The 11,699-nt window shown below is 55.0% G+C and overlaps 1 protein-coding gene across 2 annotated transcripts in view; it reads left to right on the forward strand.

Moving 5' to 3' along the window:
* The window catches only part of LOC116749111 (cholesterol 24-hydroxylase), a 33,228-nt gene extending 21,797 nt beyond the window's left edge, over positions 1-11,431 (forward strand). The window contains exons 8-15 of one of the 2 annotated variants that reach the window (XM_032623107.1): positions 482-632; positions 810-872; positions 2,914-2,986; positions 5,505-5,589; positions 6,248-6,358; positions 9,574-9,662; positions 10,439-10,505; positions 10,702-11,431. In XM_032623107.1, the coding sequence (XP_032478998.1) occupies positions 482-632; positions 810-872; positions 2,914-2,986; positions 5,505-5,589; positions 6,248-6,358; positions 9,574-9,662; positions 10,439-10,505; positions 10,702-10,872 (810 nt within the window). In that variant the 3' untranslated portion in view covers positions 10,873-11,431. Of the gene's footprint in view, positions 1-481; positions 633-809; positions 873-2,913; positions 2,987-5,504; positions 5,590-6,247; positions 6,359-9,573; positions 9,663-10,336; positions 10,506-10,701 lie in introns of both variants that reach the window. The other variant, XM_032623106.1, reaches the window with a different exon arrangement.
* Positions 11,432-11,699: the final 268 nt, after the last annotated feature.

The following is an 11,699-nucleotide window of genomic DNA, read 5'->3' on the forward strand; positions in this document are numbered from 1 at the left end:
ATGCCACCGCACCTTTTCAGCAGTTAATTTCCCTCTACTTCCCTCTGGCTGAAGTTTCCTCCTTCGATGTGATCCTAATTGCCTCCATCCTTCAGGAATCCCTTCTTATTTTCCAGTGCTCTGTGGATACTTTAAGGCGTCTTTCCCATCATTTCTAGGGATTTGAGGCAGGAAGGGGAAGCCAGTGCTTGGGCTTAGGCCACATGGCTTGCGGCATCTTAGTTGCCAGACCAGGGATCGAACCCGGGGCCCCGGCAGTGAAAGTGCCCTAACCACCGGACTGCCAGAGAATTCCCCATAGCCCACCATTCTGATAAAGTCTCCTGGCTACTTGATCTTTTCTAGAATGTTCTCACATTCTTCCACCCTCCCAGCTTGCCGGTGCCGCTGTGGATTTCTGAAGTCATTTTGGAGTTGGGGGGACAGGGGAGAGCGAAAGTGTGTGTCCAGTCCACCACGCTGAGCTGGAACTCTCATTTAGTTTATGCCGGGGAAGTGGAAGCAGCTTCGCGAGGTCCGGGAGAGCGTGCGTTTCCTGCGTCAGGTTGGCAAGGACTGGGTCCAGCGCCGCCGGGAGGCCCTGCAGAGGGGGGAGGACGTGCCTGCTGACATCCTCACACAGATTCTCAAAGGTGCCAGGGCTCCCTCGAGGGCCTTGGGAGGGCCAGGCAGCGGGGGTGCCCCCCATCAGTTGACTCCAGCCGGTTCCGTCTGGCTCTAGGGGAGCGGGGAGTGGGGAGGAGACCAGGATCCTTAGTGTCCCAGGCGGCATCTACTCCTGGGGCTCTGAGACTCGCCTTGTCTTTCAGCTGAAGAGGGGGCCCAGGACGACGAGATTCTGCTGGACAACTTCGTCACCTTCTTCATTGCCGGTTTGTAGCTTCAGCAGCCACCAAAGGTTCAGAGCTTTGCAGGAGTGAAGGGGACCGTGGATGGCTCAAACCCTGGCTCAGAGATTTTCTTAGACAGTCTGAGCAGAGCTCTGCTGTGGAACTGGGGGGCTGGGGTGAGGGGAGCAGATGCCCTCTCTCTTAGCTTGGCGAGGCCCAGGAGGCTGTCTTGGTGGCCTCCCACCTGGTTCTGGAGCTGGCGATCGTGAGGATTTGTGAAGCTGTCTTTTTGGGTTCAGGAGAGGTTGGCCACTTGAATTCAAGTCTGCCTCACTCAAAGTTTATGCCGAGGCCTTCCGCACTCTAGCACCAGGAGATGTGCTAAGCAACTTTATTCGTTTGCTCATCAAATATTTCTTGAGCGTTGTCCTTCACCTGGAAAGCTTCTCCTCACCCTTCAGCAATCCCTTAGGTGTCTCTACCTCACGGAAGCCCTCAGGGATTGCCCAGACTCATCAGGCCCCAGTTAGAATCTCTCCATGGCGCCCAGAGCTCCTCTCTGCCCACACATCTCACAGCGTTAAGTTGTATGTTTATCGGTGTAATTCGCTAAGGTCTGTCTCCCCCAGCTGATTGCGTGCTCGGTGAGCCAGGGGTTATGTTGTTTTGCTCACCTGTGTATTCCCAGGGCCCAGTGCCGTAGGTACCCATAAAGATCGGATGAAATGAACGAAGACCAGGCACAGGCTTCATAGTCTGTTGGTGGAAGTGGACAGACAGACAGGATTGCCTTGCTGGGCAGTGGATTTTCAGAGGAGGAAGCCTGCTTCCCCTGCGAGAGGGTCACGAAGGGGGAGGGGGTCTGCCATGTGGACGGCGTGGAAGAGGGCCCTCCAGGTGGGGGTCACATTCGCAGATAGCCCGGGAGACCTGGAGCAGTAGGGCTGGAGCAGGACTCCAGGGCACCGTCCTCCGTGCGTGATAAAGTGCTTGCTGAATGAAGGCTGGCTGGTCTTCATTCTGTGAGCCAGGGGCCCGAGTCCGGGATGTGGTTCTTCCATAGGCCGGCTCTGTAGCCTGGGCCTCAGTTTCCTCATCTGTGAAATGGGGATGTCCATCCAGCCTTCCAGCTGGGGTTTAATAACTTCCCTTACGTCCTCCTCGCAGCCTACCACGAGCCCTGTGCCCCTACCGCAAGGGGCCGGGGAGAGGACAGCTGTGTCTCTCCTCCCATTGTCCTTTGAGGAAACTGAGTCACTGCTGGCAATGCAGAGCCAGGGCCAGGCTTGGACTTCCGGTCACTTCTGATTCCCCGGCCCAGCCTCCCCTGTGGGGTCCCCTGGCCGTGACTTGCCCACATTCCAGCCCTGGGAGCAGCTGGACCTCCTTCCCAGCACCTACTTGCTGGAAGGTGTAGGCCCTCCTCTTGCATTCCAGCAGCCCCTGGGGCCCCCTGGCTGGCAGTGGTTGCCACCTGTTAAGCTCCTTACCCCTTTAGAGGAAAGTGGTGCAACTCGGCTCCCTCCCTGGCCAACCGGGGTAGGGGTGGGGTTGATGCTATCAACTTGACCAGATCCTGCCGGAACCCAGAATCAGCCCTCTCCACCTGGGAAGTCGGTCCCTGTGACAGGAGATGCACCCTCTCCAGACCTCAGGGGCTGGTGCCCGCAGCTTCATGGGCTTTGGGCTTGAAAGCTGTGTTTGACTTGAGTCCTAGCTCTGTTCCTCCTGCTGTGTGACCGAAGAGGGACACATTCCTCTCAGCCTCAGCTTGCTCTTCTGCAAAATGGGGACGAAGATCCCTCCAGGCCAGGCAAGGCACAAGGAGGGTTGGAGCAAGGGGCTTTTAGGGTGTGAGACACGGATGCGTGGGGTGAAGGCCATTTCTTTGACAACATAGGCGGCACCAGGAACGCGGAGGTGGACAGGTGTCTCCCTCATATCTGTACGTCTGGCTCAGCCAAGGGGGAGAAGTGAGGGCTTGAACTACCACCAGAGGCTTGGGGTCTCAGAGGCCAGGCAGGCTGGGCCAGCGGCAGCCCCGTAGGCCTCGTGGAGCCTCCGCTCTCCTCCTTTCCTGCAGGTCACGAGACCTCTGCCAATCACCTGGCGTTCACGGTGATGGAGCTGTCGCGCCAGCCGGAGATCTTGGCGAGGTACGAGGAGGGGAGATGGGGGGCTCCCCTTGACGTTGGTGAAGGGGTTTATCTGATGTCTTGTTCCTAGGGGACCACCTGCTCCCGTCTCCCACGGCTGAGCCCCCTCCAATGTGTCCTGCCTCCCTTCACCCCAGGGTCTTTGCACATGCTGCTCCTACTTCTAGAAGCTCCTCTTCCTGCTTTTCTCCTGGAGAATTCCCCCTCGTCCTCCTCCCCCTTCCTCTTCCCCCTCCTCAGAGGCCTTCTTAGACCCCTGAAGCATCCACTCTGTTTCCCCTCCTAGCCTCCTCCCAGCTCACAGATGCCTTTTCTCCTGGGACTGTTTGCTTTGAGTCTATTTCAGTCATGAAACCAGAAGCTCCAAGAGGGCAGGGACGTGGCTCTTTCCCTCCCAAGATGTACTCAGGGCCTGGCCAGGGGCTGGCACTGAGGACTGAACAGAATTCCAAGCAAAGTGCTGAGGGAGCGCTTGTCTGCAGCTGGCAAGACAAAGGAGGGCATCGCTGGGGAGATGGCATTTGAGCTGGGCCATTGGTTTCCTTAAATACAAACAGTGTCCCTCAAGGACTGTTGCACAGATGGGCTGAGCTAAATGTAAGAGCGCTCTGCAAATGCCGCCGACAGGCTTGGGGGTGGGACCTCCGTGGACATGGGGAAGGGTCCATCAGGGCAAGGGTTGTCATCACCAGCAGGAAAGGGCAGACTGAACGATTGCCTGAGAATATAACACCGTTGACCCTTGAACGACAAGGGTTTGAACCGTGCGGGTCCACTTACACATGGATGTTTTCCACTAAATACCTGCTACAGCACCACACAATCCACAGTTGGTTGAATCCGTGGATGTGGAGCCACGGACACCCGGCTGTAAAGTTATACTTGGATTTTTGACTGTGCGGAGGGTCGCTGCCCCTAACTCCCGCGTTGTGCAAGGGTCAACTGTAGCTTATTGGTGTTTAAAAATACGTAATAGTATTTATTAAAAATTTGGAAGAAAGCAGAAAAGTTAAAATAATGATTATAATGATAAACCCACCTGTGGTGCCCCCATCCACCCAGTGACAGTTCATGATTAATTACTGAATCTTGCCGTGTGTATTCTCACAACATTGCCCCACAGTTTTGCAACCTCTTCCCAAGTTCTTTTTTTTAATATTGTGTCTATGTGTATATATGTATATCATATATATATCATATATAATATCATATATATAATAAAATTTACCATTTAAACCATCTTCAAGTGTATGGTTCAGTGGCATTAAGTACATTCCCACTGTTGTGGATCCATCACCACCATCCATCCCCAGAACATTTCAGCATCCCAAACGGAAATTGTCCCCGTTAAACACTAACTCCTCACTCCCTGTCTCCCTCCAGCCCCTGGCAACCACCATTCAGCTTCCTGTCTCCAGAAACCTGACTCCTCCCGGGACCTCATATCAGCGGAATCATAGTGTATTTGTCCTTTCTGTTTGGTTTGTTTCACTCAGCGTAATGTCCTCAAGGTTCCTCCGTGCGGCAGCGAGTGGCAGGATGCCCTTCCCTTTTGAGTCTGAGTGATATTCCCTTGTATATATGGGCCGCATCTTCTTTATCCATTCGTCCATCAGTGGACACTTGGGTTGCTTCCACTTTTTGGCTATTGTGAATAGTGCTGCTGTGAACGTCGGTGTGTAAGTGTCTACTTGAGACCCGTCTACCCAGAAGTGGGATTGCTGCATCACATGGTAGTTCTGTGTTTAACTTTTTTTTTTTGCGGTACGCGGGCCTCTCACTGCTGTGGCCTCTCCCGTTGTGGAGCACAGGCTCCGGACGCGCAGGCTCAGCGGCCATGGCTCACGGGCCCAGCTGATCCGCGGCGTGTGGGATCTTCCCGGACCGGGGCACGAACCCGTGTCCCCTGCATAGGCAGGCGGACTCTCAACCACTGCGCCACCAGGGAAGCCCTGTGTTTAACCTTTTGAGGAGCCTCCATACCATTTTCTACAGCAGCTGTACCACTTTACAGCCCCGCCCGCCGTGCACAAGGGCTCTGATTTCTCCACACCCTCACCAGCCTTGTTATTTTCTGTCTTTTGAGAAAAGACCCCATCACGGGTGGGAAGTGGTCCAGGTCCACCTGTACGGCTGCATATTATTCTAACGGTGCACGTCCTAAGGCTCGTACCTGCATCCCTGCATCGCTCCTTCTGCTGTTTCCAGCTGCTGTGAACCGGGCTGAAATAGGCAACTTTTTGCAAAGACCTTGTTCTGTGGTGGTTTGTTTCCTGCAGCTGACTCCGAGCAGCACACACAGTGGGTGAATGTTTTAAGGGCCTGGAACGTAGTTCCCAGCTGCCCGGGTGTCTGCGTTTGGACTGGGAGGTTCTTTCAAGAACGGGGGCTGGGGAGCAGTGTGTGCAGCGGGGAAGCCCCAGGCCTCTCTCTTCACGCTTCCTCCCAGCCCGCCCTTCTTAAAACTAACGTGGGGCATCTCTCCTTGGAGACGAACTTGTCTTTGTCTGACTGACAGGCTGCAGGCCGAGGTGGATGAGGTCATCGGTTCCAAGAGGCACCTTGACTGCGAGGACCTGGGGAGACTGCAGTACCTGTCCCAGGTGTGGGGTTGGGGGAGAAGCTTCTGGGCAGAGGTGGGCGATTCATTGACCGGCCTGCTGCCTCCTTGAACCCTTTAGTACAGGGGTTCTTGAACGTTGCTGCACCTGAGAATCCCCTGGGAGGTTAAAAAACTGCCCATGTCCAGGCTGCTCCAGACCAATGATACTGAGTCGCTGGGGGCGGGACCCAGCATGGCTACGGTTTCCCAGGTGATTCCAGTATGGAAACCAGCTCAGTTAGTAAAACCCAGTTAGGCCTGGGTTCCACAAGCGTTAGGCTTCCCAGCTGGGGGCCAGGCTCAGCAGAACCCCCCTCCAACCCCCAGCACAGCACAGGAGGAGGCCTTCCTCGAGCTGCCAGAGTCCTCGGGATGGTGGGAGCCCTGGTTTAGAGGGAGGCCTGGCTCTGGTCTCTGGTCTGGTCTGGTCTCTGGCACTGTGGCTTTGCACAACCCCTCCTCTGGGCCTTGGTTTCTCCTTCTGTCACATGAGGGGTTGGACACGCAGAAGACGCTAACCTTGCAGGGGTCAGGGACCCAGTTCGGCCGTGGGTGCACATTCAGCACCGTGAAATGGAGCAGAGGTTCGGGACATGCTTCTGGCACTTTCCATGGGGTCTTCTGATGTCTCTCATTATCTCCCTGTGTGGTGTCTGCAGGTCCTCAAAGAGTCGCTGAGGCTGTACCCACCAGCGTGGGGCACCTTTCGTCTGTTGGAGGAGGAGACCTTGATCGATGGGATCCGAGTCCCCGGCAACACCCCGCTCCTGGTGCGTGGGGGCCCTGCCTGCCTGCCCCCAGCTGGTCAATTCGGGGCTGTCCGCTGAGGTCAGGGACTCCTCTGAAGTCCGTGGCCCCGTTATCCTCCCTGACCTCCCCGTGCATTCTTGTTTGAGTCCTACCATAACCCTGTGATGGATTTTCTCTCCCCGCCCCACTGTCCAGTGTAAGATTACAGCGGATGATTCTAAAAGGGAGGTGCCTCATTTACAGCTGAGGCTGCTGAGGCTCAGAGAAGTTAAGTTACTTTCCTGAGGTCACAAAGCCAGCAAGGAGCAGAATGGGATGTGCCCAGTTTCAGAGCTGGCCCAAATTTGCCCCAGTTCCTTCTCTCTCCACCGCCCCTCGTCCCACTGAGGTTGACTTTCTCCCCCCTCCCCCACCCCGTTCTCCTTTACATTTTGTCCCTTTGGCTGTTTCCTCATTCATTCATTCATTCAGGCTCCATCCATGCACAATGACCTCCCCAAACCCACCACCTGCCCCCCAAAACTAGAACGTAACCACCTACGTAGGCATCCTTCTCCTGATTCCCCCCAAAAGCTGTCGCTCTCCTGAATTCTGTGCTTGCCATTCCCTCGCCTTCGTGTGTGCGCATGCCCACACAAGAACATGTCCTAGGACTTGCTTTGTGACTCAGTCCAATGTCTATGAAGATAGTGTAGATTTCCACGTGTGGCTGTAGGCCGTCCGTTTTCACTGCTGTGTAATATTCTGCCATGTGAGTTGCACTATTGCACATTGATTCCGGGGTCAACGGGCATTTGAGAGGGTCCCAGTTTGTTGCCATTATGAGCACAGCTGCTGCTGTCAGCTTTCCTGTCCTTGTGTCCTGATGCAATGTGCAAATGTGTTTTTTGGGTGTGTGCCCAGGAGTGGGAGGGCTGGGTTGTAGGACAGATGACTAATCAACTTTATAAACTAGGGACAAATTATTTTCCAAAGTGGCTTTGCCAGTTCAGACACTCCCTTGCGGTGTAAGAGAGAGTCTGTTCCTTATCTGCCTCACCACTTAGTAGGGGCCAATTGCTTATTTTTTGCCAGTTCAATAAGTTTAAGGAAAGTATTTTGCTGTGGTCTTGATGTGCCCTTTCCCGACTACTGGTGAGGCTGGGCAGCCCTACACTGGTTTTCCTCTTCTGTGAGGTGTTTGTTCATTTCCCTCTCTTGGGTCGTTTGTCTTTTCTTATTATTATGTAGAGTTGTCTTTACAAATTCACATGTTAATCTTTTATCAGGTAGATGTGTTGCAAATATCATCTCTAGATAGTGGTTTGTCTTTGTTTTTAATGATCTGACGTTCTTAAATTTTTTAGTGGTTAGTTATCTTGTTTTGTCTTGTTTAAGAAATTCTTCCCTGCTTTGAAGTCAGAAGAGTATTCACTTACATTGCCTTCTACCGATTTTACACTTTTGAAAGTTAAGCTCCTATCTATCTGAAAATGATTTTGCGTATGGTGTGAGGTAAGGGTCTGTGTTTGCTGAGGCTACTATCGCAAAGCATCACGGACACAGTAGCTTAAAGAGCAGAAATTTATTTTCCCATGGTCCTGGAGACCAGAAGTTCAAGATTTAGGTGTCAGCATGTTGGTTTCTTCTGAGGCCTCCCTCCTTGGCTTGCAGACAGCTATCTTCTCCCTCCATCTTACCTGGCCTCTTCTCTGTGTGTGTCTGTGTCCTAATCGCCTCTTCTTATAAGAACACCAGTCATACTGGATTAGGGGCCCCGATGACCTCATTTTAACTTAATTACCTCTTTAAAGAGCCTGTCTCCAAATACAGTCACATTCTGAAGTTAGGACTTCAACTTATGAATTTTAGGGGGATGCAGTTCAGCCCCAGACAGAACCTATGTTTATTTTTACATAGGAGAAAGACGTGCTCCAGTCCCACCTGTTGAGTCTCCCGTCCCCAGGGCTCTGCCAAGCCCTCTTCAGCACGTACCAAACCTTCATTCATGTGTGCTTCTTTTTTTTGGCCACACCATGGATTTTAGTTCCAAGACCAGGGATCGAACCTGGGTCCTCGGCAGTGAGAGCGTGGAGTCCTAACCACTGGACCGCCAGGGAATTCTGTATCTGTACTTTTTATTTTTTTTAAAAACATCCTGCACCAATAATACCACCTGCCTTAACGACCATCTCTTCAGAATGCCCTTACATCTGGCAGGGCGAGGCCCTGGGGCTGACTCTCAACCCACGTGTGCAACTCCGTGGACCTTGAGTGGGCAGACCCAGGCTCTAATCCCGGCCCTGCCCCCTGCTGGCTGGGTCATCTCAGGGAAGACCCTGAACCTCCAGGCCTCAGTACCATCCTTGTAAGATGGGATAATGGTACCTGAGTCAACAGGATAATACAAGATAATGTACATCATGTGTCTGGCAAAAACCCCTGGCACATAGTAGGTGCCCTTTGCTGACCTTAGACCCCTCCTGGTCTTATGCTCCCACTCAGCTCCAGGCCCCCCCTCCAGCCCTGGATGCCCTAGACTCTCACACAGAGAACCAGGGGCAGCACGGGCTTGGGGAGACACTTTGTGCAAAGGTCAGCACCCAGGGCCCAAGTTATGGGGCATGAATGGCCCCTGGGGGCCGGGGCATGGAGCATCAACTTCAACCAGGAGGCACCAGGTATGCAGGTGAAAGGCTAGTGGGGGCTCTGTGGCTCCCCCACCCCCACCCCGCTGACGCAAGCCTTGTGCTGAAGAGAAACTTTGAATAATAACAGCTCCCGGGAATCTAGAGAAAGATGGCCTCGCAGCAGACCTGAGTTTGCATCTCATTTTGGCCACTTACTTGCCAGGTGACTTCAGGCAAGTCATGAACCTCTGAGCCTCAGTTTCCTCATCTGTAAAATGGGGATAATTGTAGCTCCCCCCATAGGGTGAGGTCAAGCATGGGATGAGGTAGCATGCCCAGCTGGTTGGCAGCATATTGGGCTGCCCCCTTTCTTCCTCTTAGAGACTTTTCAGGGGCCAGTGGAATTCCGCACTGGTCCAGATGGGCAGGTGGAGAGATGGCCAGGTGGAGAGATGGGTGGGGAGATGTGTGGGTGGGGAGATGGGCGGGTGGAGTAGAGCAGGGGTGGGGAGTGCAGGAGGGGGTACTCTGCTCCGAGTCGCCCCACTGGGTGACTGCAGCAGGTTGGGGAGGTTCGAGGGGACCCATCCTCGGAGCCAGAGACAAGCAGATCCTCTGCCCGGCAGTTCAGCACCTATGTCATGGGGCGGATGGACACATACTTTGAGGACCCGCTGACTTTCAACCCAGATCGCTTCAGCCCCAAAGCACCCAAGTAAGTCTCTCTTCAAGCTGTCCACAAGTGGAGACCTGGTGGGAGGTTGGTCCCAGAGGCCTCTGGTCTGAGCTGCCTGTGCTCACTGAGCCCACATAGCCTTCCAGATCACTGCGAGGGAGTTGTGAACCCCACTCTACCCACATTTACAAGGAGGAAATCACGGCTCAGAGAGGCTAGGTAACTTGCACAGAGACGAACAGCCAGGAAGGGACAGAACCAAGGTTTGAGCCCAGCTCAGACTGGTTTTAAAGTCTGTGCTCATAACCAGTCCCTTATACTGGGAAGGCCTGTGACTTGGGCAAGTGATGGCATCCCTGCCCCCCCACACCTTGATGCTCCTATCTGAGAAATGGGAATACCGACGGCTCCCTCTAGAGATGGCTGTGGGGGTGAATGGTTTCAAGTACTGAAGCAGTGGTGGGGAGGAGAGCCAGGCTCAGGGGACAGATGCCTGAGTCCAGACCCAGATTGCCCAGAGCTGGGCATGCGACCAACTGAATAAGTGGAGTAAGTGACGTAGGACCTTGGGAGTGCTGCTTTGCCTCTCTGAGCCTCAGTTCCTCCATCTGTGAAATGGGAATAATAACAGCTCCTTCCGGAAGGCTCAAAGGAGGATAAAATGAGACAATGCTGACCCAGAGCTTAGCCGAGTAAGCTGTTGATGTCTTTAGCATGTTCGAAAACCAGCCCTGGCCCAAAGCCGGTCATCACAAGGTTGGCTTTGTCACAACTGTCGCGGGGCTGCCTCCTGACGCCTCTCTCCCCGCACGCAGGCCGAAGTTCACCTACTTCCCATTCTCCCTGGGACCCCGCTCCTGCATTGGGCAACAGTTTGCTCAGGTAGGGGGCCAGCGCTGGGGTTTCTGCCCAGAAGTGACTGCGGGGTGACGTCTTGTCCAGGAAGCATTTCAGAGCCCTGCTCTGGGTCCCTGGGCTGGGGGCTGGGGGCTGGGGACCCAGGCAGCTGTGGCATTTGCTGTTCATTCCCTCATTCACACCACTGACCCCCACCCCCACCCCACCCCCGCGCGCACAGATGGAGGTGAAGGTGGTCATGGCCAAGCTGCTGCAGAGGCTGGAGTTCCGGCTGGTGCCCGGGCAGCGATTCAGGCTGCTGGAGCAGGCCACGCTCAAGCCGCTGGACCCCGTGCTGTGCACCCTGCAGCCTCGGGGCTGGCAGCCCGCGCCCCCGCCCCCGCCCTGCTGAGGGGACCCGTGCAGGACCGGACTCGTCCGCCAGGGCCACGCCCACGCTGTTCCCCTGCCCTCTTCCCCGGGAGCGCCCTCCACACTGGCTCCCAGCGGGCCCTCTGCACACCGCCACCTGCTTCACAGCCCTGAGAGCTCTCCGTCCCCTGCTAACTCCGCTGCCCTTCCTGGACCAGAGCCTGCCATCTCCCAGCTGCCGCCCAGATGTGCTGTTGTCTCCCCCAACCTCTTTGCACAGACCACGCCCTCTGCCAGACGTCCTAACTCTTGCTCACTCCCTAAAGCCCTCTTCAGGTGTCACCTCCTCCAGGAAGCCCCCCTTGCCACCCCCCGGCTGGGCCAGGGGCTCCTCCTCTGTGCTCCCTTGGCCACCTGTGCTACCTCTAGCACCACACTGACCACACTGTATCATGAGTGTCCTTCGATGTGACCGACTGCCCTGCCAGGCTGTGAGTGCCTCAAGGGCAGAGTCTGCGTGTGATTCACCTCTGAGCCCCCTGTGCCCACCCAGGACCAGGCACAGAGTCGATGCTCAATAAATAAATGTGTTGACTGCATGAATGAACTGCCAGACCAGGCCAGGGCGCCCTGGCCTCCATTTTCTCATCTGTAAAATGGGTGCCTTGTTGAGGCTGATCTCCCTAAGGGCTGATGCAGCTCTGGAAGCTGCCCCTGGAGATGCCCAGACAATGCCACGTCGGCAGAAGACGGCCCAGGTTCCCAGGAGGGCCCCATGTTATGTGCAAGGCCATGCTCCTGGGGGGTGAGGCCGGGACTGTGGGCAGTTTTGAGAGCTTGATTTGAGAGGGTCGGGGGCCCTGGGGC

Source organism: Phocoena sinus, chromosome 2 (assembly GCF_008692025.1).
Source record: "Phocoena sinus isolate mPhoSin1 chromosome 2, mPhoSin1.pri, whole genome shotgun sequence".
NCBI classification, from domain to species: Eukaryota; Metazoa; Chordata; class Mammalia; order Artiodactyla; family Phocoenidae; genus Phocoena; species Phocoena sinus.